This window comes from Bombus huntii, chromosome 3 (genome assembly GCF_024542735.1).
Source record: "Bombus huntii isolate Logan2020A chromosome 3, iyBomHunt1.1, whole genome shotgun sequence".
NCBI classification, from domain to species: Eukaryota; Metazoa; Arthropoda; class Insecta; order Hymenoptera; family Apidae; genus Bombus; species Bombus huntii.
Window position 1 is genome coordinate 19,586,502 of NC_066240.1, and position 25,903 is coordinate 19,612,404.

Genomic DNA, 25,903 nt, shown 5'->3' on the forward strand with positions numbered 1-25,903 from the left:
CCACGTACAAGTAACTTATCTGCTAGAACTCCAAGCCAAAGAAAGAGGAAGAGCGAAAAAAAATCCAAGTGGAACTGTCCTTATATATTCCTCTCCCCACCTCTCGGGTCAATCTTTGTTTTTAAGGAGAGCCATATAATCATTCCATACCTCTGTCAGGTACGCGTCCCTCCCGTGACCGTGGCTACGTCTAGTGACCCGCTATGTCACTTCGAGCCCGAACCTATCGTCACAAAGCCAGATTGGAACATTAAAACTATTTCTTATTTTTATTGCTTAAGTGTAGCTATAGTAAAAGTCTGGATTAGGGTATTGGGCTTTTTCCCAACATTCCAGACGGAAAGTCCCCCTCTGTCCTTTCATCTCCGACATATAAAAAATTATGTTTGTTTTATTTACATATGTAAAATATCCTGTATCTATTAATGTTGTAATCTAGCTTTTTCTAATCTACCGCCCTTTATATACACAATTCCTATATTTTTATAGGTAATTAATTACCCTTAATATTGTATTATTATACGAGGTTTGCTACTCTCGTCGAACGTCTGTATTTCTGTGAGAAATGGCACGTTTAAATTATTCTTTCCGAATAGAGAATATATTTACAAATTGTTTATATTAATAGGAAATAAATAAAGATTTACCGATAAATATTACTGATAAACGCGGAAAGGTATAAAGCTATTTTGTTAGGTAGCAAGGTACGTTTGGTTTATCCGAGAGTAATTATATCTCTTGGAGATGAGGTACAGGTGTAACGGTTTGGTATCATTGGTGGCTTTCGTTATGAGTTTTCCCGCAAGTCGTCCTTGAAAGTTAAGTCGTTGTGAAAAATACATGCGTTTAGTGCTTTCTTACGCGTTTGGAGGCGAGTATCGCTGATTTTCCGTTCCGAAGCGTTACTCCGTTAATCGCGTTTTCACGTTCTAAGCATTTTAAACAACGGAAATCGTTTCAAAGGGTCGTTGATCCTTCCTGCGTTGACTACCTTCCCACGTATCGTTCTCTCTTGTACATCCAGTCCTCCTTGATGATATCGCTTGCCTTTTCACCGATCATAATAGTAGGAGCGTTCGGATTTCCACTGACGATCGTGGGCATGATCGACGCGTCTGCCACTCTCAACCCTTTCACCCCGTACACTCTTAATCTCGGATCCACGACAGCCGTAGAGTCGCTCTTTGGACCCATTTTGCAGGTTCCGGTGGGATGATAAATCGTAAAAGTGAAATGTCGAATCGCGCATTCCCAATAATCGTAAGTGTCGAATAGATACCTGTGGCATCCAGGCATACGGATAGTGTGTGGCCTGGAACCGAATCTCTGAAAGGCCGTCGTGTTGGATAACTGTAACGCGATCCTTATGCCATCGATAAGAACGTCCATGTCCTCTTTGTGGGTGAAATAATTCGGATTAATATCTGGATATACTAATGGGTTCTTGCTCTTTAAGCGCAGCCAACCGGAACTTCTGGGTCTCAATAGAAGCGGCAGAATGGACCATGTTTCAGCGTGAGTCAGCGGTTTGTACATGGTATTGTACACTCTATCTCGCAGACCTAAGATCTTCTTAATCTGATCTCCACCGTCGGAATTGACAGAACTTGGGCCGAAATGGAACTGAACATCGGGATAGTCGTCCGATTTGTTCGCGTATCTGGTGTTGACGAAGGCCAATCCTTCTATTCCGGGATTGGTCATCGGACCCCTTTCGTTTAGAACGTACTCCAGCATCACGGGAATGGTTTGATAACGGTCCTTCTTGAGGCTGATTGGTTCGTTGACTACGAACGTCAGTCCACCAAGACCCACATGGTCCTGAAGATTGTCGCCGACTCTCAAATCCGATATCACGGGTATATCGAACTCCGCCAAGTGTTCTCTAGGCCCGATTCCGGATAACATCAGCAGTTGGGCCGAGTTGATCGTGCCAGCCGATAAAACGATCTCCCGTCTGACTCTTATTACTTGCTGACGACCACCCCTAAGGATCTCGATACCGGTGGCTCTCTTGTCGTCGTTGAACACCACCCTCAACGCTTGCGAGTTCATCGCTATATGGAGATTCTGCCTGTGCTTCACCGGTCTCAAGAACGCTTTCGCGGTGGAGCAACGACTGCCTCGACGTATCGTTGACTGGGTTAACATGAAACCGGTCTGACGCGCGCCGTTTATGTCTCGATTCTCATAGCCAAGCTCCTGACCAGCTTGCAAAAACGCGATCGATAACGGTGTTCTCCACGGAGACTCTTGCACGGTCAGGTAACCACCCATGGCATGATAGGGCGTCCTTGCGAGGTAGGGATTGCGGTTGTCCTCGGATTTCAGGAAGTACGGCAGAACCTCGTCGTAACTCCAGCCGACGTTGCCCAGTCTGGCCCAATTGTCGTAGTCACGGCTGAAATAATTAAGATCGTTATGGCGAAAGATGACGGGAAACGCGGGACGCGACGACAAACGAAATTAAAATATCTCTCTGTTAATCCTGTCTACACGTAAACTTGTTATATTTAAGCTCATGTATAAATTTATAAGATACAAACTTCCGTCACAATTTTCTTTTAGATTCCGATAATGTACTTTTTATATTTTTCTTTCATATTGATTCTTTTCTCTTTTTATGCCTCGCGTAATCGATCGTTAAACGAGATAACTAGAAAATCCACCACTATTGAACTACGTTGTCCACTTTTGAAAAAGAAATCAAAGATTCGATTAATCGATCCTGAATTACCGATTACCCCGGACATAAATCATGGCGTTCAACACGCTGCTGCCACCAAGCACCTTTCCACGTGGCCAGTTGCATCTATCGCCGATCATGGCGAGGCAATAAGCCGAAACGGTCGGTGGCGAAGTTTGGTATTTCCAATCCATTTCCGAGAACTGACTATACGCAGCCAATACGGGGACGTCCGAAATTTCATTTTCGTCACCGCCCGCTTCCACGAGCAACACAGTCCAATTCGATACCTCTGACAATCTCGATGCTATCACCGCACCCGCGCTTCCTCCACCGATCACTATGAAATCGTACATTCGTAGAAGCTGAAACGAAAAACATAAGTTAATCGTATGCAAGCAACGTTCGTACGATACTTGATCGATTTGAAAAGCGATATCTTGGAACTTTTGGAATTTGTTCGAAACGGTGAATCGAAAGCGACTCGACTCAGGTTTAAAGATCTATGTGTCTGTTTTGCCGACTGTCGGTAACGACGACTATGGATTTCTGCTTAACGAACAGTTCGATGAAAATAATGTTACTGAAGGGAACAGTTTTATAACTGATATATAACAACGAACTCTCTTTGCGTCACTCGCGTGCATTTATGATCCTACAAAAGCGTTTTGTATGGTTTACGTATATTAACATTCGAAAAATACCTGGTGGGTATCGGTCGGATGAGATTCTGGATCCACTTGGTTGTAGCGAAATACGGAGAAGCCGATCGCTAGGAGAGGAATCAGGCTGAATCCGAGGACCGATGCAGTACCTAGCAAAGTAGTTACCCCTATTGCCATTTCCACTTAATTCCACCTCGTGAGAACCACGTCTATTCGGCGAGACTGATGTGGCGCTCGAAACTTCCACGAACGCCAAATTATCTAGAATTTACAAAATTTAATTGTAGTAGTCTGTTTCGACCACTCGCGGAGAGACGCGATCGCGAGGAAGCACGCCAACGGTGCAAGCACGATGTTGACTGTTTGAAAGATGGAAAATCAGTAAAGTTCGGTGATGATGCTGTGGCGGAGGAAAACTAAGGATGGCTGTGTCTAACGGATCATCGGATTTGTTGGTGACGATTTTGGCTAAGAGAGCGAGAGAAATAGGCTTCGTTGTTACTTGGTTATTTGCTATAGTGGTGGGTGAGAAAGGATGCTAATCGCTCTCGAGATAAAGTTGCTAGTGGAAGGCCTTCATACGTGAGAAAAGGCAACTTTCCCGTGTCAACCCGTGGTGGACAATAAACTTTAGGAAACAATTCAGCGAAAGAATATCTGTTCGGTTCGGAGGATCTCGACTAGGAAATTCCTGAGATTTACGAAGGGTACGCAGTAAGGATCCGAAGACATCTAGCTGTCCGCGAGAATTGATTGTAATTTTAATAAATAAATAAAAACACAAAAAAAAAATCTAGCTGTCATCTCGCCCGCGGTGTGTGGCCTGGTTTACGTAGAGTGTTGCCCGACGCAACATAGTCTATACTAGTTTCTATCATTGTAACGATCACGAAACGGATGAAAAAAATTGCGCGCGCCAAATAATTATCAGTTAGAAAATCATATGAATATTTATTCGAATAACGAACGGAATATTAAATTATACAGAGGTTGCTAATAAGCAGAAATATAAGATTACTTCCAATTAAAAGCAAATTGTTTAAATAACTCTTCGTTAATAGCCGCGAACGTGTCATTTATCATACCGGTTATCGTAATTGGATTGAATTTCCGAACAAATAAATTTATGCTGTTCCCTTTTTTCCTTGTTTCGTTAAAACATATTTGCCACTGTGGAAAGTATAATATCTTCGTTCCTTCCTTTTTCATATATTACGTATTCGAATAACGTTCAATCACGACATTCCAATCGCTGTAAATTTAAACTTTTTAACATTCACTATTACAAGTAGCGACCACTATTGTAAATAACTTTTCAACCGTTTTAAACCATTTTGTCAATGTCGATTGCCCGGATATTTTATACGGTCACATTTGTTCGTCCTCGTTCTACGTGTTGCACTTTTTCATGACACCACCAGCTTTCTCGAGCAAGCTTCCGAGCTTGTGCACGCGGAAAAGTTTAAAACGCTTGGCGATTCGTGTATACGACGAACGTGTGCCGGCAAATGGCAGCGAGAAAACACAGCACCAGCGGCACTGACTCGAACACCGAGTGCCGAGAGTGAAAACCAAACGTGGCGAGAGGCGCCTCCTTTCCCGAGGCCTCCTGAAATCACGTCCTGAGCCCGTACCGTTTGTTCGCTGGTTTGCGTGGCCGGTCTTTTCCGCTGCGCTTCTCCATCTAGATTACGCGATCGCCCTTTTTTCCTTTTGTTCGCTAATCTATCTACGGCTCTTTTCCATTTTCATTTATTCTCCTTCCATCTAATCTCTGAGCGTGTGAACCGTATCTTAAGAAAATTTGTTCTATGATATATAGATGAGAGGAAAGAAATATGAGAAGAGCTTCGGAATGTCGAGGCTCAGCTATCGCGAATTACGAGCACAAAGAAACTTTTAATACATAGCGAAGGGAAAATATTTTGATTTATTTAATTCTTTATTAAAGTCACAAAAATACACTTGGACCCATTCCATCGATTTAAAACAATACCGAAAGTGCGGTATATTAACTAAAGAATGTACCTACGTATCTGACAAAAGCCATCCCAAGCCGTCAGAAATAATGGAAAGTTTTTCAAAGTGGTACGAAACCGATAAGCTCGTAATTAAGGCTAATTAAGTACAGCAATATACGAATAATACAAATTATAAATATTTTTAAATGTAGGAAAATTATACGTGTACTTTCCAAGTGAGAGAGATAGAGAGCGAGAGAGAGAGAGAGAGAGAGAGAGAGAGCGAGAGAGAGAGAGAGAGAGAGAGAGAGAGAGAAAGGGAGCACAGCCAGATCGTTATACGTATCTCGCTAAGATTTCGTTTGTAATCTCGTATTTTCTAGTTATTTTCGTTTGTCCGATCATTTGCAAAATATTTTCGTCCGTTTCGTTGCCCGGTAAAATCTAATTTCTCCAAACAGAACTGCATCATTATGGAATCGTTCCAACGTTCGCCATAAAGGGAACCGAATTAAGAGTCTTTGTACGCGTGTCGGGTCGTGAGTCTTTCTCTTTGCCTCCGTGACGGAAGCCACGGAATCTCGCATCGAACCACGCGGATACTTTCTCTCGTCTTCTACGGTCCGCGTGCCATTCAGGATGGTTGACGCTTTTGTGCATCGAATTCGGTCGCTCGTGCATCGTTTCTAGTTCGCGTCTTCTGACTCGCTCCGTTTTTCCAGTTAACCTTGGCCTTCGATCGAAAATTGCGGTGAAAGAAACCTCGGTCTTCCTCCTCCTACTCCGAATGGCCTCGTTCGCCACTTCCGCATCGCTTCACTCGTTCGACATCATCGTTACTAATTCTAAAATTTTCGAACGTAACACGAGCGTTTAGCGTTGCGAGATACCGTTGCCGAGATTCGTTACCGAGACGAATGACTAAATTATAAAATTATTGAGTAAATTAGAGTAAATGATAAGACTTGGCCTGTTGTTTTATGAAAACGCGAATGAGCTTATTACTCGATCTAAGAATTTTTATATCATTCGTTTCGGAATTGATAACTGTATGAAAATACAAATCCTTAAAACGTTTATCCGGAAAACAACAAATAGAGGTATTCATACGAATGCTGCCATTAAAAAGAGACGTAATATCTCGTCTTTTCACTGCGAAAATATCGACAGTGTCCGTATTGTGTAAGTAACGATGAAATCATCCGAATCTTGGCGTTAGAATTTAATCTCGGAATTAAGATTAATAATCCGTGGAAGACACAATGTCTGTGTTGAAATAATATTATGTGATATTTATTAAACAATTATTACAAGAAATATAAGTGTGTTGTGGAATGTAGATAGTTGGCTAGTTATTCTCGGACTAGTCAGTCCGATTGACTTAGTGACCCATGGCCCTTGAAAAGGTTGTGAACCCCACTCTCTATGCGGTAGCGAGTGTGACCTGTGTAGGTGTCTGTGTGGCGTCACACGTGCCACGGAACCTTCTAGTAACTTCTCGACGTGCCCAATGTTCCATCCATATCCTTACGCTTCTTCCGCCGAATTCTCGAATTCATGCATGCGCTGGTACATCTCACGAACGCACGCTAGTGGAGATATCGCTGGGCAACGAAGGGAAGAATCCGTTCGATCAATCATCTCATCTGTATGCGATTGATATCGTTGTATTTCAACACTTGGTCCAATATATTTCGCCCTGTCATTCGCGATTCGATTCTCGTCGAAGTAACATAGAGTGTCCTGTTAAAAATTTCAAACTACGATACTAGATGGCGCGTGACAGATTATCGTTACTACCTATGCTTGCGTTTCTCGTGAACGTACATTTTTGCTGTATCGTGGGTTAAACGTGACGCAACCTTTTCGATTTCCTCAGACTTTATTAATTAGAGCGAGGAAATTACGATTTCTCGTCGTTTTTGTCTCGTCGTTGAAACGTAAAATTCTTCGGCTGTGTATGCGTTTTAATTCGTAATTTTATCGTTCGCGATCGCAATCGGCGTTACATTTTACAAACTTTCGGTGGTTGGCATGTTCGCTGAAAACAATGTAGCGCCATTGAAAGCAGCTTGACGCGAATGTCCCCGAAAGTTATTCCAATGTGTACTACTTTCTTTGAATAGCTTTGTTCAAGTTGTTACGCGATTTTCTGCCACAACTGCGTTCTAGATTTATTTATTTAATTGGTTTCTTTTTAGTTCGACACACGCAGCATTTAATACGTGTAATTAATACGTGTAATTTAATACGCGAATGTATGCATATGGTAGTACAATCGATGAATTATGTGGCGAAATTACGCTTAAAATTAAAAGGTAAAAAATGATGCTTCGATTTTTCCGCTGATAAATTGATTTTGTCTAAATTCGGTATAATTTCTGCGTTTGGGTTTAGAAGGTTTTATTTCTCTTTATAGCTATATTTGACGAGTCATCGCGTTGCCTGTTCATTTATACAGGATGCTCCAGCGATTATCACCAATCGTAATCGGCAATCAGTTCACTGTGCGGAAGCATAGAATACAATTTTGTCTGTGATAAAATCAAATTTGAAAATTTATGCGAATTAGTATTGGCTAATTAGCGAATAAACGAAAATTTTATTCTCTCGTAAACGAAGCGTCATACGGATGAACCTTATTTTATATTTTTGGCTTATCTTTTCACGTAGAATTCCCCTCTTTCCGATTGTATCACGATTGATCGAACACTTTGTATACGTAGAAATTCCAGTCCTTCGCGATTACCAAATAGCTTATCTAAGATTTCAAGGCGTCTCTGGGAGAGACATTTCGATAAAAGCAACCGTTTCAAGTATCTTTCTTTCGGAAAGTTCAACGCAATCTACTCGTAACGCACGTGCCATGCGAGAAAGTTCGGCACATCTCGACGTGTTAACGCAGTTATCTGTCTTGCAAAATGTCCGAGATATTTTACCGTTAAATCATCTGAAAAACGTTTTTATACGTTCCTTTTATTTCTTCGATCAAGTTGCAAATATTTTAAAAGACGTTTTTCTTTCGAAAAACTTTTATACGCCAAGTGAAATTTATTTTTACTTCTTTATCGGTTAAGAAGAGCTCGGAGGAGCGTACACAGCGAATCTTATTCTCTTTCAGGATCTCGCGTTCAGAGATCGCTGCGTACCTACGTGACGTGCATCACGTGCATGTAGTGCGTTTTACTTTTCTTCAGCCTCGTTGAAGTTTCATGGCTGCAATTACGCGTTAAATAATAATCCTTTAGTCAGCAGTTTGACCGACGTTAACACTGACAATTCCATGACTATACGTAGACTATTTACGAACCATTGTATCCACTTGTTTCACTGGGCACGCAACAAGGCATCAATTGCGCAATATTTTCGACAATCTCAGAAACCCATAAAGGAAGAATGATTAGTTGCGTAAAACTGTTTTGAAATTTCGTCGAAATTATCGTTGCATAATCTACAAGAATTCTCGTAAAAATCGTTCTGGACGATTTTGAAAAATTAATGGAGATTTAGGCAATCTCGAATAATTTGCCATCTCTCTTAATCGATCGTTTTTTGCCATTCAGACGTCGAATTGCCTGAAAATTCCATTTCTCGAGCGATTAACTGATACTTTTTTCTTCGTTTAAGGATATTCGCGCGTTCGTCAAATATTTTTTAACCATCTTGGCTACAAATTTATGCAAATACAGCGCCGATTTAGAAGAACGAACATTATTTAACACGTAGGTACATATGTTTGACGTTACTTTGGATGTTACAGGTAACGCACGCAGGAAGAGCACGTGTTTTATCGAAAAGAGGAAAAAATCGTTAGAATCTCTTATTATCGTTGTGTGATTTACGTAACGCATTGCAAGAGAAGTGTACTTTCATTCGTCTAGCATACGTTCAAGGACGTTTAAGAGGTATGTAACTGGCAATGTAATTCGGCTATCGCATTTCAGCGATGGAAAAATTGTTTACGATCCAGTTCATATTCCGCAATTGACCGATGAATGCGATGTTCCATCATTCGTCAAACACGGTATTGTAAGATATTTCTTTGCAGGATAATTTGTAAGGTAGTTGAAAGTAAAGCTTCTATTTCGAGGTCTATCGCCTCTGAATAAACATATTTGTCTCGTGTCTATATTTATTTCATTCACATTTTTTGATACAATAAATTATAGAACGGTTACCTTTCACGGTGACTAATTGCAAGTGTATTTACTTTGTACATTTACCTTTGAAATTGCCAGGCTCGGTAAATTTTGCAAAAAGACTAACGTTCAAAAAACCTTACTTAATGCTACAGTGGCTATCAAAAGTACTATAGAATTGACATACCGATTAATCAGGTCCAAGTACATTAATTTTCGTATAATTCGGTAATACATACTCTCGTGTCGTTACAGAAATTTCATGCTATGAGAATGAAACGTAGATTCTGATAAAAAAAAGTGCTTCATTGGAAACTAAGGATGGCTACCCGTTGCAGCCATTAATTAACTATAATTGATTAACTTAACGTAACTTAAATATTCCCACTATTTCTACTATTACTATTATTCTAGTTTTCGAGCTTTCGGAACATCGACAACGGCTAAAATATGTACATATTGTATACGGTGAATTTGACGATATTAATAAATAACGGTATTAATTATTTACAAAATCAACAAGTTCTAATGGTAACGACATTTATATCATGATTTAGGAAAATAAATATTATTTGGTCACAGGTAGCGCATTCGTTTCTTTAATTTACGAATAAGTTAGTTACGAATGTTGTAGCTACGTATAAATTATTCGAATTAGCATTTATCTATTACTTTCTACATATGTATATCATCTGTAACAAATTAAATAGTTAGTCTCGATTTTACAAACCTACCTAGAAGTCTCCTTCGGATACCTCGCTTGCTTCTTACAGTATCTTTCCAGAAGCAGAACCTTCGGTATTTAAAATTGAAATAAAACGTACTCGCGTTTCGCATTATTCGCATCATAGTTATTCGAGTCGAAAGTAGATCACAATATTATGTAATAGATCGTTGGTACCGACTACCTTATTTATTTAATTCGTTAAATCTACATTCTAGGCATCAACAGATCGTTGATTCTCGCTTACGTTGACCGACGTTCGTTCACGACTTTATAGCTTCTCGATTAAACCCAGAAAAATATCACCACACCCTGTATAAAGGGGCGGGTCATACATCATGTTGCATAAGTAAGTAGTTCATTGGGTGATCGAGCACGTGTAAATGCTGCTTATCGATTATGTTGTAATACGGGAATTTTAAAAATTAAAACGAGTTTGCCAAAGCTGTCACATGCTTTATCTTCGTCTTTCTCTAATCATCGGTAATTTTTCCAGTAGGAAAACAGTTAAACGCGAAATATTTTCCTTCTTATTCCTTGTGTAACAGAGAATGAAATAAAAACGAGAACACGATGATAATTATACGACGATGACATATCGATATAAAAGTAGAAAAAAATATTTAAAAAATTGTTGATTCTTAAATAGCCTGGACTCGAGCAAAGTCGTTCTTGTTATACGGAATTTACTTCTGGTATCTTTTCATTTTTTCTTTTTTTTTTTCTCTCTTTCCGACAACTTTCGATCTGGCCCAAGAGAAGAAAGTGAGAGGATTGAAAAAGACATCGGTAAACCATAAATTTCCGAGGAGTGGACGCTTATCGAAAAGTTCTTTCAGAACGTTTAACTCTATTTTAGAATAGGATTGATATTTTAGAACATCTGTTTCATATATGTTCCTTTTTCGCTAACGGAAAACGAATTTGTTTCTCACTTTCAGATTTTAAAGGTTCGCATCGGATACGTTTACGTGGTTAGCAGTATAGGTAACCACGAAACGATTCGATCGTACATTACGACGGTCACATTTCCTATCCTTTAGTCGTGTGAAAAAAATATAAAATACGCATTTCCTTTAACGTCATCGAGTCCTCGATCGATAAATTACTTACAAATTACTTATAAGCTAACCTAACGACAATTAAACGATCGCATCTCCTTGCGTTCCTCCGTATCGTTAAATTAAAAGCCTAATCAAACGGCCGTATCGACGGAGAACGGTATTTCCATTATGTGGATCTACATCGATCTCGATACTAGTCCCTTTTCTCTTATTTCTTATTTACGAAATAACGCGGCAAGTACATCCATTCGGCGATCGACGGAACAAGCTGATTTCTCGGCAAGAATTCTTCCAGTCACGTTGCGACGATCGTGACGTTGTCCCTCTTCCTCCGTGATAGCCATTGCTTCTTAACCAAATCCGCGCCTTTCTCTCCGATCATGATCACCGGTGCGTTTATGTTCCCGTTGGTGATCGTCGGCATAATGGACGCGTCGATTACCCTCAACCCGGTCACACCGTAGACTCTGAGTTCGGGGTCGACGACGGCCATGGGGTCGGTCGGTGGACCCATTTTCGCTGTACAGCTCATATGATAGATCGTCATAGTGTATTGTCGTATGGCACAGTTCCAATATTCGTCGGTGAACATAGGTATGTGGTTACAGTTGGGTAGAGCGCGATTGTGGAATCTGGCACCGAATCTTTTCATGCTGCTCGTCTCTCCGAAAGCTATCGCAGCCTTCACGCCTTCCCTCAGGACATTCACGTCGTAAGGGTGGGTCAAATAATTGTGGTACATCAGGGGATAATCCAGAGGGTTTTTCGACTTTAGTTTCACGAAACCGCGAGATTTAGGCCTGAGAAGCATGGGGAACACCCCGAACAGGTCGCGGTAATTAATGTTTTGGAATACTTGCTTGTAAAAATCGTCCGTGAGTCCGTGAGCATTTTTCACGTGCGTGCCTCCGTCGGAGCTAGTGGAGGAAGAGGTCAGCATGAATTCTATATCGGGCCAATCGTCGCTTTGATTTGCGTATTTCGTCGAGATAAAACCTACGGACTCTAAGCCTACGTTCGTGGTTAATGGTCCGTCTTCCGTGATGGCGTACCGTAGAGCGGAATTAAGGTTCACCAGGCGAGTCATCACGGTACTGATCGGGTAATCGATCAAGAAAGCTAGACCACCAACCGCGATGTGATCCTGCAGGTTCTGTCCAACTCCGGGAGAATCGTGCACCACTGTAATTCCTACTTCTTCCAGGTGTTGTCTAGGTCCAATTCCCGAGAGCATTAACAGCTGAGGAGAATTTATGGCACCCGCCGAGAGAATGACCTCCTTCCTGGCGTAGACTACCTCTTTCCGGCCTTCTTTGATGAACTCGACGCCGTAGGCTTTTTTCGTTCGTGGATCGATCAGGACCTTGGTTACGTGACTCCACAGGGATAGATGAAAGTTTTTTCGTAACTGAATGGGTCTGATGAATGCTTTCGCGGCGCTGCATCTCGTTCCTCTTCGCATGGTATATTGGTAGAAAGCAAAGCCCGTCTGTTGCTCTCCGTTTACGTCTACTATGTCGTAGCCCATCTCTTCGCCGGCCTGTAGGAAGGCCACTCCTAGAGGTGTGTTGTAGGGCGAGTCCTGAATCGTCAGGTACCCTCCTTCGAGAAGAAACGACAAATATTTAGTCGAATTAGAGATCGTTTCATTTTAATTGAGAGAAAAGAGAATAGAAGCACGAATACGATCGATGGATATTTTATATACAAGGTGGTTGGTAACTGGTGGTACAAGCGGAAAGGGGGTGATTCTACGCGAAAAAAGAAGTCGAAAATATAGAATAACAATTTTTTTTTAATTTTTTTTTCTTTTTTTTTAATTTTTCCATCGAGACTACGATCTACAGTGAGATCCGTTATAACGAGACATTTTACTCAAACGAAAAATTTTTATTCTATATTTTCGACGTCTTTTTTCGCGTAGAATCACCCCCTTTCCGCTTGTACCACCAGTTACCAACCACCCTGCATATCGTTAGTAATGCGATGCAAATGCCATGTTATCATTGAAAATCAATTTGTTATCTCTCTACAAACAGACTCGCTCTTCTGATGTATCGTAATTGTTGCACGTATTTTAAAAATCTCTTGCTCGGCAAGATCAATTATAATTTGAATCACTTGCGTATGGAATTGAAGTCTCGGACGCATTAGAGCAAAATCACAACCAACTTAACCACTTTTTTCTTAGATCTCGTATATCAGTTTGGTGGACATTATCGCTATAACGATTAATCATTGCCACTCTAATTGTTAGTAAAGAAAGTGATATTTATGCGAATGATCAAAATATAACGTGTAATCTTTCACGCGTATTCTTTTAACGGAGGAATTTTTCTTTCTATAGTATTTTACAATTATACTCGTTTCACCTTACGTAAAGATTGGAATCTGTTCTGTTAATAATATGTGTTACATTAATGCGTTAGTAACGTATTCTGATAATAATTTATGAAAAATCACTTAGGTATAAGGCTGTAATACGTAATAAGATTGGCCGTATAATGCCCTTCGATTCGTTAAATCGAGATATAAAAGAAAGAAGATCCAAGTTTTTAGCTTGCTTGTTTGTTAATAAATATTTGTATTAAAAATATAGCGTCTTACCAGTGGCATGGTATCTAGTGTTGCGAGCTAAATAGGGATTTCTTTGATCTTGAGATTTTTTGAAATAAGGCAGAACATCCTCGTAACCCCATCCAGGGTTTCCGAAACTTTCCCACTGATCGAAATCTCGTCGATTTCCTCGAATATAGAGCATCGTGTTAAGCACGCTCGAGCCACCCAAAACCTACAATACCATTAAAAAGAGATATTAAATATTTTCAATCGTGAAAATATACTGGTTTCCGACTTTGTATCTTCGCAATTACTGAAAAGTCGGAAATAGAGATTTTTGAGAAAATTAACGTTCTAACGTTAATAAAATATTCAATCAGAGTATTTCTTTGCTACAAAAATGTTTCAACCTTTCCTCTGGTCCAACAGCATCGTCGATCGATCATCGCTTGACAAGCGGAATCTTGCGGCTGAGTCCTATATTTCCAATCCACTTTGCTCTTGTGCAAATAAAGGGATAGTATAGGGACATCCGTTATCTCGGTTTCGTGTCCTCCAGCCTCTAACAACAGCACATTCCACTTAGGATTTTCTGTAAGTCTGTTCACAACCACGCTTCCAGCCGATCCACCTCCTACCACCACAAAATCGTATTCCTTTCTTATATTCTTCGTCACTTTAGGATAATTCTCAGGATCCATCAGATCGTAATTGTAGTATGCTAGAGCCGCTATGATAATAGGAATTATCGCCACCTTCCCGAGTAGAACAGTGGCACCCTTTACCGCCAACGTGGCTGCTGTCACGATACTCATTTTTCTGCCGTTTTTTTATCAACTTTTTTTCCGCCAAATCTTCCCGATTACAGCTACGTTTCGAACGAAACATTCGAGTTTCAATTCTTTTTTTCTTCTTGCTTCTTCTTCGAGTCTCTGTTACGCGTCGAAGGTTCTGAACATTCTCGAAGAAAGAAGAGATCGCGCTGTGGAAAGTCTGTTTCTGTAATAATAAAATCGAACGATGTCATCGAGCCCTGTTATTATACAAAGCTCCGTTGCAAGTCGTGGAAAGTAAATTCTTCGCGACGAATTAAAAGAATCGTCCGATTCGCGAGTGACAGACCGACGTTTTCTTAATACGTATGCTTGAGAAAATCTACAAAGAGATGAAATAACGTTCTTGTCAATCGGAAATTTTGCGAAGAATTTTACCTGATCTTTGATTTAATTATATGTTAAAATTCGCTGACAAGAGTAAGCTTCTTGAGGAAGATGAGAATTTTGTGTCAGCGAGTTCTTTGTGATTTATTTCCTATAAAGACTTCTCACAAAGACGAGAAAAGACATATTTTTCTGTATACACAGTGATAAAGGAAGTAAAATTAACTCCTGAAACTTTACACCTGCGCGAGAAACACTTTTTCAACGATTCGACTTACGTGTCCACCATTCTTTAATCGCTCTATGCACTGCTGCTCGTGACGTTTCGTATCATCACGAGACAATAAACCTGAAACTTGGAAACACGGTTTCTCACTTACATGTTAACGAGGCTTATATTCACCGGCACGAAACTCGTCATCCCGACTGTCAGTCGTCGATATAGTACTCGACGAGAAGCAACTACAAAGCACGCTGCGAAGCGATTCCAAGTTATCTCGCGTTTGCATAACTTTCTTTTTTTTTAACGATGCAGTCCAGTGACATCGCTATTCACGGGCAACCTGTCGCTCGTTGCCGATCGTACATTTTTAGTCAGGGTCGCGATACACTTTCTTTTCCTTTTGCGGATCTCGTCATTCGCTCGTAACGATTGGTATTTTTGGTACAAGAGAAGTGTATTATACGTCGGTGGAAATAGTAAGAAAGTTCGTTTTGATTCGTCGAATGGAACGCTGCAAACAGAATTAAGCGCGGTTAAAAAAAATCGCTCTCGTATTTTTCGTGTTCGTTTAACGACGCCTAATCATGACTCAAAAATTGAAAAAAGTATCGTGTTACTTTCACGAAACGTAGACAATAATCGTATAAACGTAAGAGTGTTCACCAAATAAATCATCGTTTCTGACACTACCGTTTGCAGCACTTGTTCCATTCAACTTTACTCGTCCAACGGTTCTGTAGATTTTATTTTATTTCCACGACACTAAATCATCGCTAAATCATCGTTTCTTTGATACTCACTCTCCAGTTTCGGACTATCGATTCCTACTGTCGTTCTACGAAAATCGTTCGAACGATCGATCGCGTGACTAGGTATATTCCGCGAGGTTGAGAAAAAGGCACGATCCTCGTGGACCATGCGTGGAGGCATGCATGGAAGCCGATCGAGCAACTCGCGAACGCAGAGAAAGCGAAAGACTGAATGCTCGAACATCACGTTCTACGTATAAAACGTACCCGTAGTACCACCACTTTGGTCCTACCATCCGACCACTACTGACCCTTGGGGTGAAATGTTTCGTATGTGTGGCCAATCGGTGACCGATGCCACGATCGTTACACCAGCGTTACATGCACCGGCATTCTACAAACATTTTACTGAAATTAGCGTCGATGTCGTGGAATAACTGGCCGATTTAGACGCCGAGACACAAATATCCAGTTACCTTCACCTACAACGATGGTTATGTGACTAGAATCACAGAAGTCGTTGTATCCATTAGGAGTCTTACCATTTATGATATACTGGTACCGGTTTAATTGACCGTATCTGTCTACGTCGATTCATCAAACTAACTTCCAACGAAGCGATCCTTTAACGCCTATATAAAATAGATAAGAGCGTCTTGTGTTGTATAATTTTATCAATTTTCAGATTTTTAAAAATCTAATTTGAAAAATTGGCGTTCTATGTTTATCGCCGAATCGGTTCGTGAATCATACGACGGTTTCATTCGATCGTTCAAAGATACTGCCGAGACTAAGATAAGTTACCGAAACTTGATTTTCGCTTTCGTAAACGATCAACGGTGACAAGTATTTTTAGTGGACATTTGATTACGGGGACTTCCCACGAAATAAGTTATTGCTCGTCGAAAAGATCGTTATGCCACGCTGTATACGTACTACATACGCTTTGTTTAACGAGATGTAATCATATTTGCAAATTAGCATGCATAATATCGTTTGAATCGTGACCCGTTTTACATTCTTCTTTTTTATATCATAGGTGAATAATGTAAAAACGACATGCACGACATGGATAAAGAGTGTCTAACTATATAATTGCGTTATGGGAATATGGAAAAAAAATTTATTGGAATAAACATTAGGTTCGTTATGAAGAAATCTCTGATTAAACAGTTCTACTTTTATACCGTTGATCGATCGTCTCTGCGTGAATTTTAATACCGCAACGTTCTCATAAATCGCTTTTGAAAGCGAAACGAACACGAATAAAAATAGATTCAAAAATGTTTACCACGCGATAAATAATCTATGCGTGTATTTATCAAACAGCAATCTCGAGTAGCATTTTTATTCGCGTTTGATCGATTTTTCGTGGCATATTAGTGGACTGAAAGACGAAGATCCGGAGAACGAACGACAGCTTTGCATTTTTCGCACGCTTTCTCCTTCTCTTTCTGTTTGATTATCCCTTGCTCCTCGGCTTTCGGTCGTGGTCATCGCCGCATTCTACAAGTACCATACGTTAGACGGAAGCATTTCACTTTCGCCCAGGCGATTTTGAAATCGCCTTGGTCAAGTTGCCTTTTCACTCCAATTGTATGATATCGCGTCCGTATACTACCGCGTATCTGAAAAATTGGGAAAGACCCTTCGAGTGAAAGTTTTTCGTTTCTACGCGATGTCGGTTATACTTACAGCGACGAGTGGCCATGATCGTAATCGAGTGTTGGATCATCGTGTTTCGTCTTTTCGAAGGAACGAAATTTTGCAGAGAATTTACCATTATGCGATCGAGAGAAATATTAATTTATTAGTCGAGTCGTTCTTTAGTCGGAAACTTTTCTAATTATCGATCGATTTTAGCGAATCGAAACTTTACGATCGTAAATAACGAATCTATTGTTTCCATATCGAACAGAGAACGATATAACTCGCGAAACCGTATCGTTGGTTTACCGATCAGGTTTTATCCAGATCGAAGAATCGTCGACTTGAAAATCATAAAAGTAGATTGTGCGATAATAACCACGGGTCTTCGCATATTTCGCGATGCTCACCGATGTTTTCTAGAAGATTACCTTTCTTCGTACAGTTATTAGACGGAGGTCACTGGAAATGGGTAGAATATAGAATCTTAAGAGCTTCTGCCGTAAAAAAACGGACGATAATTATATCGTACCGTAATCGTGCCAATAAAAGAAAAAAAAAACGTTGGCAGAAAAAATTGGAGCAACAGTAATAGATACTTTTCACAGCTGTTCGTTATCGATAATCTAATTATCGACGGGCACTTAGTTTAGCACTTTGATATCTTGATGCCAAGTAATAATTATACGAGCTTCGTTGCATCTTTACTGATTCGTGACATAGTTATAAAGTTCAGGTTTTGTTATTGTGCAAGAATCGCAAAGAGACGGAAATCTCCGTTATGATTAAATCGCCATAAGGGTGACACCTTTCGGCCAACGATTGACACAACAATTTACTCACGCGGTGACGATTACGATCGTTTGCGCTTTCGAAAACATCGATCGCGACTGTTTAAAGCGATCATCGTCTCGTAAAATCCGGTCGCTGTATTCGCCCATCAAGGAGGTTTCGTCGGCTGATCTGGAAGATGTCGTCGTGTCTTCGCATTTGGCGAAAGTACAGAATAAATAAATAAGACGCACGAGTAACACAAGCTGAAAGTGTTAACGAAGCGTGAATTTATCTTTATTCGACTGTTTGTAGGATAAAAAGGTAATACGACTTGTTTTTCTGTTTCAGGTAAGATGATGAACGATAGCGTTAAATTCTTCGTTGGTCTTTCGATATTCCGGACGAAGGTACTTATCTACTCGCATTTTAGCCTATCAACGAATAACATGGAACTTATCTTCTAGATGCAAACATATTCGTTGTACATATACAAATATTTAATACATAGATGTACGAACGTTCGAATGTCACAGTGAAATAGACGCGATAGTTCGCACGAGCCTAACAGCAGGCAACACGCGATACGTCCAAGTAAACGAGTAATGTTTATTCGTTTCCATCGAAGCGCGATAAGAAAGAACGTACTAGACCGAGTTCATCTACCGTATTGTGGCATATATTGGTCTAAAGTCTAAGGTTTTACTTATTCGTTTCTGACTAACAATTATATACCTTCTCTGTGTCATTGCGCATAATATCTTGCGCGGTGAGACTTCTAACCGCGAATTACATTAACCTACGTTACGTCGTAAGAAATATCAATACTTGATGAAATATTAGGTTGTCCAAAAAGTTTCTTTCGTTTTACGAGGAAATAATAGACGCACAACGTTTTTTGTTTTATATTATTTTGTCGAATTACGTACGATCCGTTTTGTTCTGTTCAGATAAACACCACGACGTTTCACAGAAAGATACTTTTCGGACAACCTAATACGATATGAGATACTTGTACAGGAACGTACGCGTATATACGAATTTTTCTATAGTACGTTTCCGAAAGTAATCGTTTTTTTCACCGAGTAATCCATGTTCTAAGTTTGAAACTAATATTTCGTGCTAACTGTTGCTCTAAAAATAGTTCCGCGATCTATTCGTTGTATCGATTTGTATATAAAGGCTATAAATCTCTTCTACCCCATTCTACCTTTCTACCCTGAAAAGAATTTCGCGTTTCAACGTAGAAACGCTAACAAAGCCTCGCTACTCGTACAATTCAAAGTTGTTTGTTTCCGCGAACGTTGCTGTACTCGCTTTAGATGGTGTCGCCCTAGACAAACTTTTTACCATGCAACCAGTCCTCTTTGATCATATCGCTGGCTTTCTCCGCGATCATGATAGTAGGCGCGTTCGTGTTCCCCCTAACGATCTTTGGCATTATCGAAGCGTCGACGACCCTCAGCCCGCTAACTCCGTATACCCTTAGCATGGGATCTACGACCGCGTCGGGATCCCAATCTGGCCCCATTTTACACGAACCTACCGGATGATAGATCGTTGCCGTGTACTCCATCATCACGCACTTCCAGTAATCCTTCGTAGCGAATACGAAATGTCTACACGAAGGCAGAGGTGTATCGATCAGTCGGAAACCATATTTTTGAAACGAGTCCGTACGAAACAACTCTAAAGCAGCTTCTACTCCTTCGACCAATACATCCGCGTCGGGATAGCTCGTAAAATATCCGGGATAGATCAACGGTGGTCCCCACAACGGATCGGTATCGTTTAACAGTATATATCCTCTGCTCTTTGGCGACAATAAAATCGGTCTAACGTTAATAGCGTCGTAATAGGACAGCGGTTCGACCGCTGTTTCGCGATATTCTTCCGGATCTTTCAGATAGTCTTGCTGATTGCTGGCATCGAACGTATACTGTATGTTCGGTAGATCGTACTCGCGTTGAGAAATCGTCTGCAGGAAGACGCCACAGGTAATGGCACCAGCGGCGGATAGTGGTCCCATCTGGGTTTTCTCGTAATAGAAAATGTCATTTTCTTTCAAATCGTTGTCTTTACTCGTCGAAGTAACGTTTAGCGCGATCACAACGCCATCCATCGTCACGTGATCTTGAAGATTCCTTCCAACTGGTAAATCGCTGACCACCGTGATCCCGTGTTTCCTCAACTCTTCCGTTGGACCAATTCCAGACAGCATCAGGATTTTAGGCGAATTGATCGCGCCGGCTGACAGAATCACCTCTTTCCTAGCTGAAACCGACCTTGTAAATCCCGTGGCTGTCGAAACGTACTCGACACCGGTCACGCGTTTTGTTTCGTCGTCTATCAACAATCTCGTGACGTGAGCTTCGGTTTCGACCGTCAGATTTTTCCGTTTGCGTCTGACGGGCCTGACGAACGCGCTGTTCGCGCTTTGACGCATTCCACGAGCAGAAGTCATTTGCAGTTTCATCACGCCCAGCTGACTCTTCGCGTTGAAATCCACCGATTCGTGGCCGAGTTCTCGCCAGGCGTCCAATAGGATCTCTGCGTTGACGTCGGTATATGGAAATCGTTCTACCGACTGATAGCCTCCTTCTTTGTGGTAGTATGGATTCCTTTTCACGACCTGGAGAAAATACCGATTTTATTCCATCTTCTCCGTTACCTGTTCATTCGCTTTCGATATTGCGATTTTAAAAGCTTCGATCGATTCGTCACCTCCGGATTCTTGTTATTTTCCGATTTGAGAAAATATGGCAAAACTTCTTCGTAGCTCCACCCGTAATTCCCTTCTTCCGCCCATTCGTCGTAGTCTCTCGGATTACCACGAATGTAAATCATATAATTGATACTGCTGGAACCACCCATCACCTATACGAAAGACGATACGCTTTTTAAAGTCCAGATACTTGTAACTTTGTAAATAATAAACGAAGAAATATTCCAAGTTTGACAGTCTTTATCGATCGTTTGGTATTTCTGAAATTTCAAACTCTCGGTACGTTCATTCGCGGTAATTAATTTCTTCGTTCGATGTTGGAACATCGGAATACGTACTTTGCCCCTTGGCCACGCGCAACTTTTACCCCGTCTCGATCGACAAGAGTGTCGCTCCGGTTGCGTACGATACATCCAATCGATATTGCTGGCTTGTAACATAGAGGCGAACGCCGGAATATCGGCTACCATTGGTTCTTCCGTGCCACTTTCCAACAACAGTATCTAAAAATGATCGAAAAGTTTGGAAATAAATAGTTTCTCTTAGTCGATGTTATTTACTTATGAATCGTAACTGTATTCTACGTGGGGCATTTGTAATCGTTAAATCGTTAAATCGTTAAATCGTTAAATCGTGATATCATAGTAAATTAGCAAGATATCGTCGTTGAAGATACACATCTAGAATCATCGTCGTCGACGATTCTCAAAATAATCCAATAAGCGTGATGCGTTTCGTGGCCTGTTTTAATCGCTACGAAGCCTTCAAATGGTCACGACATAATCATCGACGATCTTCTGTTCCGTGACCCGTTTCAAAGAAGCCCTCGACTTTTCAACGAGAGGATTATCAGCTTTCTCAAGCTTTACGAATCGAACGCAACAAAGCGTGCTACGGCATAAAATATTTTTTAAAAAGCAAAAGTTTTTCGTAATTCGTTAATATCGATTTTATACATCTTTTTTTACGTGTACTATAGCTGCATTTTCCGTAGCTTTAATTTCGTTGAAAGCGCAGAGTTTCCCTTTATCTATCTCGATCATTTTAATTGTTTCGCTGTAGAATTTTGCCGCAATCTTCGCTTAGATCGCTTCGGCTTGTTATTCGTTAGTCAGCCGTTAGTCACCGATTTGCAATGCGCCACGTTAGTAAAAGTCTCGCTAATTCTTATTTCCACGTGTCCGTAAAAACGTATCCTTTCTGTTCGTTGAACGACAATGGAATTTAGCGCAAGACTTGTTTGTCTACATAAAAATTTCAACGATTTTTCTTCCTGTAAACTCGACTGACTGTATATTCATTCGAAAGGTGTACTTTATTACTTTGAAAAACGAATATTTTAGACACTGAATATTTCCATTCGTCCAAACGAACATCTTTTTACGTTGTTTAAAATGTAAAAATAGTTACTTTTTACGATGCGGTGAAAACGAAAGATTCGTCATAGGTCACTGACGATGGACTGTACGACGAATATGTTAAATACGTACAGCGCTGTACGACTGGCGGTATTTACGACCGGTCTGCAGGTTTTATTCCACGAGTAACAGCAAGTGAACTAAAATTTGTCGTTTGAAGCACGTAGAAATCGCTGCCACTTGGCCAACAACTAAATTGGTGACATCGAATAAATTAGTTAAGTGCGTGTGTATACGAATATTCAAACTCGATCTTCTCGTAAACCAAGACTCGAAGAAAAAGATAATTGCATTTTTCCTCGACTTATCTTGGCTCGAGTAATCGTTTCCAAGCTAATCGCACCACCACTACCAACGCCGAGAGTTTCCGCGTGATTCCAAATTAAAACCAAAAGACGAACCAGGTAGCTACCTTCCAATGTTTTACTTCGCTTAGTCTATTCGCAAGGACGCATCCTGCCGATCCAGCTCCAACGATAACGAAATCGTACACTTTCGTTGGCAAGTTCGTCGCTTGCGGCGAATTCACGGTGATCTCGGTGTCCATGAAAATTTGTTGCGTCGCCCGTAGATTATAATTTTGGTCGTTCGCTTGATTTTTCAGAGTCAACGAACGTGGATGTCCGTTCGTGGCATCGTTTATCCATCGTGGTTGATCGTACGTTTTTCCTGTAAAAATTAGCATCGTAAATTAAAAAAATATGTATTCGAGTTAAGCAGTAAACGATTAAAGAATTTTTTTTTGCTTTGAGTTTTCACTCTGTTATGTAAATGTTTTTTAGATACTACATATATGTTTATATTCTAACCTTATCGGATTATTAATTGCAAAATAAACACGTCAGACAAATACTTTCACTTACATAGTAGCTATTTGAAATGTTCCGACGTCGTTATTTTGTGTCAACTTACATATAAAATAATGCTAAATAATTTCATACTACGATTCAAACGTTACATACGCGAATTTTAATCAAATCGAATTTCGTTAAACAACATAGAGGAAGATAAAACACGATAAAAGAATAAAATATTCATATTCCAAGAAAAACGTCTAATTTCCTTCGTTCTACCACTTTCCACGATTTTTATCTCACAATCGGGAAGAAAGGGTGAAATCTGTGCAGTTGCCAAACAAAAACACATAACGCGCATACAAAAATCGATCGTTCTTTACCTTTCTCGGCAACAAAGCCATTGTAAATCGTAACCGGCGTGTCGATCGGTCGATCCACGATTCCCGTTCGTCGATAGAAATCGTAAATTCCTGTTAAATTCGCCATCGACCAACCTATTTTAGCGTTAACGGCCTGGCTGTCGTCGCTTTCATCCTTGGCTCTCGTTAAAGTTCCACGATCGTACCAAAGTATCGAATCGTAAACTCCGCTCGGTGATTTCATTGACGCAGGATCGTCCGGCAACGAGATCTTCCGGCCGTAAATACCATCTTGCCGCGAGCCTGCGAAATATCCTACGCTGGCTTTTGATTTTCTCGATTCTTCGACTCGATCGAATTTCCATGGCGAACTCTGAGAATCGAAATCATCGAACGAATAACGATAAGAGTCTTTCGAATAACCGAAGAGATGAGCGACGAGCGTGAGAAACATGAACGTAGGCGGTTGACAGGTTGATACGGTGGAATGGGGCGAACACAGGCTCGCTAGATCCGGAGGCACCCACGACATCGTTTCTCGAGTCGATAACCCTTCTTGATCTTTTCGATGGTTGGCTTGACCGTCGAGGAGAACGAATTTGGATGCTACGTATTGATTTTGACGACGTGTTAGTGCGGAGTAGTTTCTGGGCAAAGGAATTCTAGCGGCAACGACTGGATAGGAGAAGTCGACCGATAAATGTAGATACAAATTTTGCTAACGGGTATTCGATCGTTCGAAAGGACGAAAATATCTTCTTTCGTTTTACTTTGGAATTTCTAACGTTTCCGATTTTCGATCTACGTAGGTTCTACAATTTTATAATTAGTTAAATTACGCTTACGGTTGTAAAAGCGTGTAATTCGATGTGATAAACGGAAAACGAGAACGACGATTGTATTTCCTTCTATCCTCTTCCAATGCAGAGCCGTTTGTGCCCAGTAGCGGAAGAAAAAGCTTCCGAACGTCGTTTAAACCACAAAGGGTTGGTTGTATCGCCTTCGTCGTTTACATATGGGAACGAAGCAACGTCACGGGGTGATTGCCATTCGTTCTTCAAAAGCAGTCGTGTTTTTAGCCCTTCAAGTGCTACCTGTCACTAATATCCTCTTTATGGTAAAAATCTTTAAAAAAAGTTATTCGTTGGTCGATAATTTATTTGTTCGATATAGTTAGTAGTTTATTTATTACTTAATTGATGACAGGCACGTGGCTTCTTATTCGAGTTACTTTCACGCGAAAGACGTTAATATTAGATTACATAAACTTACATTAGCACTTCCAGAAAACGCGGCGAATCAAGCGTTTCTAAAGTAAACCATCGTCGTTGGGTCGAAGCAAAACATAAGCGAAGAAAAGACGATCTTTCGAATTGTTAATTTTACACTATCGAATTCACTTTCCGTCAACTTTTTATACATACGTTACGCGGTAAAGCCCGTTTTTATCGCGTTAAAGCTAAAAACTATCGAGTATATGGTAACATTAAAACACTGAAACACTTATCCGGAGCCGAGGTGAAAACCGTGGTACCCGACGACTCGGTTAGACGTCGATATACAAATGGATGCAACCTAAGGCTCGGTTGGCCACAGGAAGGGTCTTTGTTACGGATATCGCTGACCATCGACGATTGATTTGAGAAGGAAAGTGGCAGCCTGGTTCTTGTTCTTGTCGGAGATCGACGGAAATGCAGGCGATGGCGTTGTTTCTTGCGACGTCCCCCTGTTACCCCGTACTTTTTGCAACGGCTCGGAGTGTTGCACGCTTTCATTTATTAGAAAAGTCATTTCGCTTCGTTTCCTGGTTAAAGCCTTGCGAAATCCACACCTCCTGCTTTTCATTTGCTATCATCATAGACTAGATTCTACGAAAGTTGGATTTCTCGTGAACGAACGAGTAGAGTTGCGAACGAATCTCATGGAATGGTTCGTAGTTACAAATTTTCACCGAATTTCGATTAATTTGCTACCACATAAAACGATGTTCGTTCGACGATCTGCTAGATATTTTGTTGTAAATGATGCCGATTCTTTAACGAATAAATTCTTTGCGACTTGCCCTGCATGTCGACGAGTTGTCGTTGTTACGGGCAAAACGTACTGGTATTGAGACGTAAGTGCGTTCACCGAGTTGCAAAAGAAGCGTAAAATGCATCGGAATGTTACGATGCAATTACCTGCGAATTGCAGTTCTAGAACAGAGAAACGGTCGTGTGACGCAGTTTGAAAATTGTTCGCAAGTTACACGGTAAG

The 25,903-nt window shown here is 40.6% G+C and overlaps 4 protein-coding genes across 6 annotated transcripts in view; 1 reads left to right on the plus strand and 3 right to left on the minus strand.

Annotated features, from left to right (window-relative positions):
• LOC126863432 (flotillin-2) overlaps positions 1–25,903 on the plus strand; it is an 87,561-nt gene that overhangs the window by 22,870 nt on the left and 38,788 nt on the right. The gene's annotated exons all lie outside the window — the stretch shown is intronic.
• Positions 892–6,065, minus strand: LOC126863428 (glucose dehydrogenase [FAD, quinone]-like). 2 transcript variants are annotated; one of them, XM_050613579.1, is made up of 4 exons: positions 4,437–6,065; positions 3,391–3,612; positions 2,738–3,051; positions 892–2,401 (listed from the first exon to the last, which is right to left on the minus strand). In XM_050613579.1, the coding sequence occupies exons 2-4, from the start codon at positions 3,526–3,528 to the stop codon at positions 988–990; spliced, it is 1,866 nt and encodes a 621-aa protein (XP_050469536.1). In that variant the 5' UTR covers positions 3,529–3,612; positions 4,437–6,065; the 3' UTR covers positions 892–987. The 2 variants fall into 2 exon arrangements, with proteins under 2 accessions (XP_050469536.1, XP_050469537.1); XM_050613580.1 differs by having other exon boundaries at positions 3,391–6,065.
• On the minus strand, positions 9,447–16,170 carry LOC126863424 (glucose dehydrogenase [FAD, quinone]-like). The gene is made up of 4 exons (XM_050613572.1): positions 15,982–16,170; positions 14,209–14,797; positions 13,847–14,030; positions 9,447–12,841 (listed from the first exon to the last, which is right to left on the minus strand). The coding sequence occupies exons 2-4, from the start codon at positions 14,611–14,613 to the stop codon at positions 11,535–11,537; spliced, it is 1,896 nt and encodes a 631-aa protein (XP_050469529.1). The 5' UTR covers positions 14,614–14,797; positions 15,982–16,170; the 3' UTR covers positions 9,447–11,534.
• LOC126863419 (glucose dehydrogenase [FAD, quinone]-like) lies at positions 18,615–25,819 on the minus strand. The gene is made up of 5 exons (XM_050613556.1): positions 23,669–25,819; positions 22,904–23,160; positions 21,412–21,576; positions 21,073–21,225; positions 18,615–20,980 (listed from the first exon to the last, which is right to left on the minus strand). The coding sequence occupies exons 1-5, from the start codon at positions 24,177–24,179 to the stop codon at positions 19,682–19,684; spliced, it is 2,385 nt and encodes a 794-aa protein (XP_050469513.1). The 5' UTR covers positions 24,180–25,819; the 3' UTR covers positions 18,615–19,681.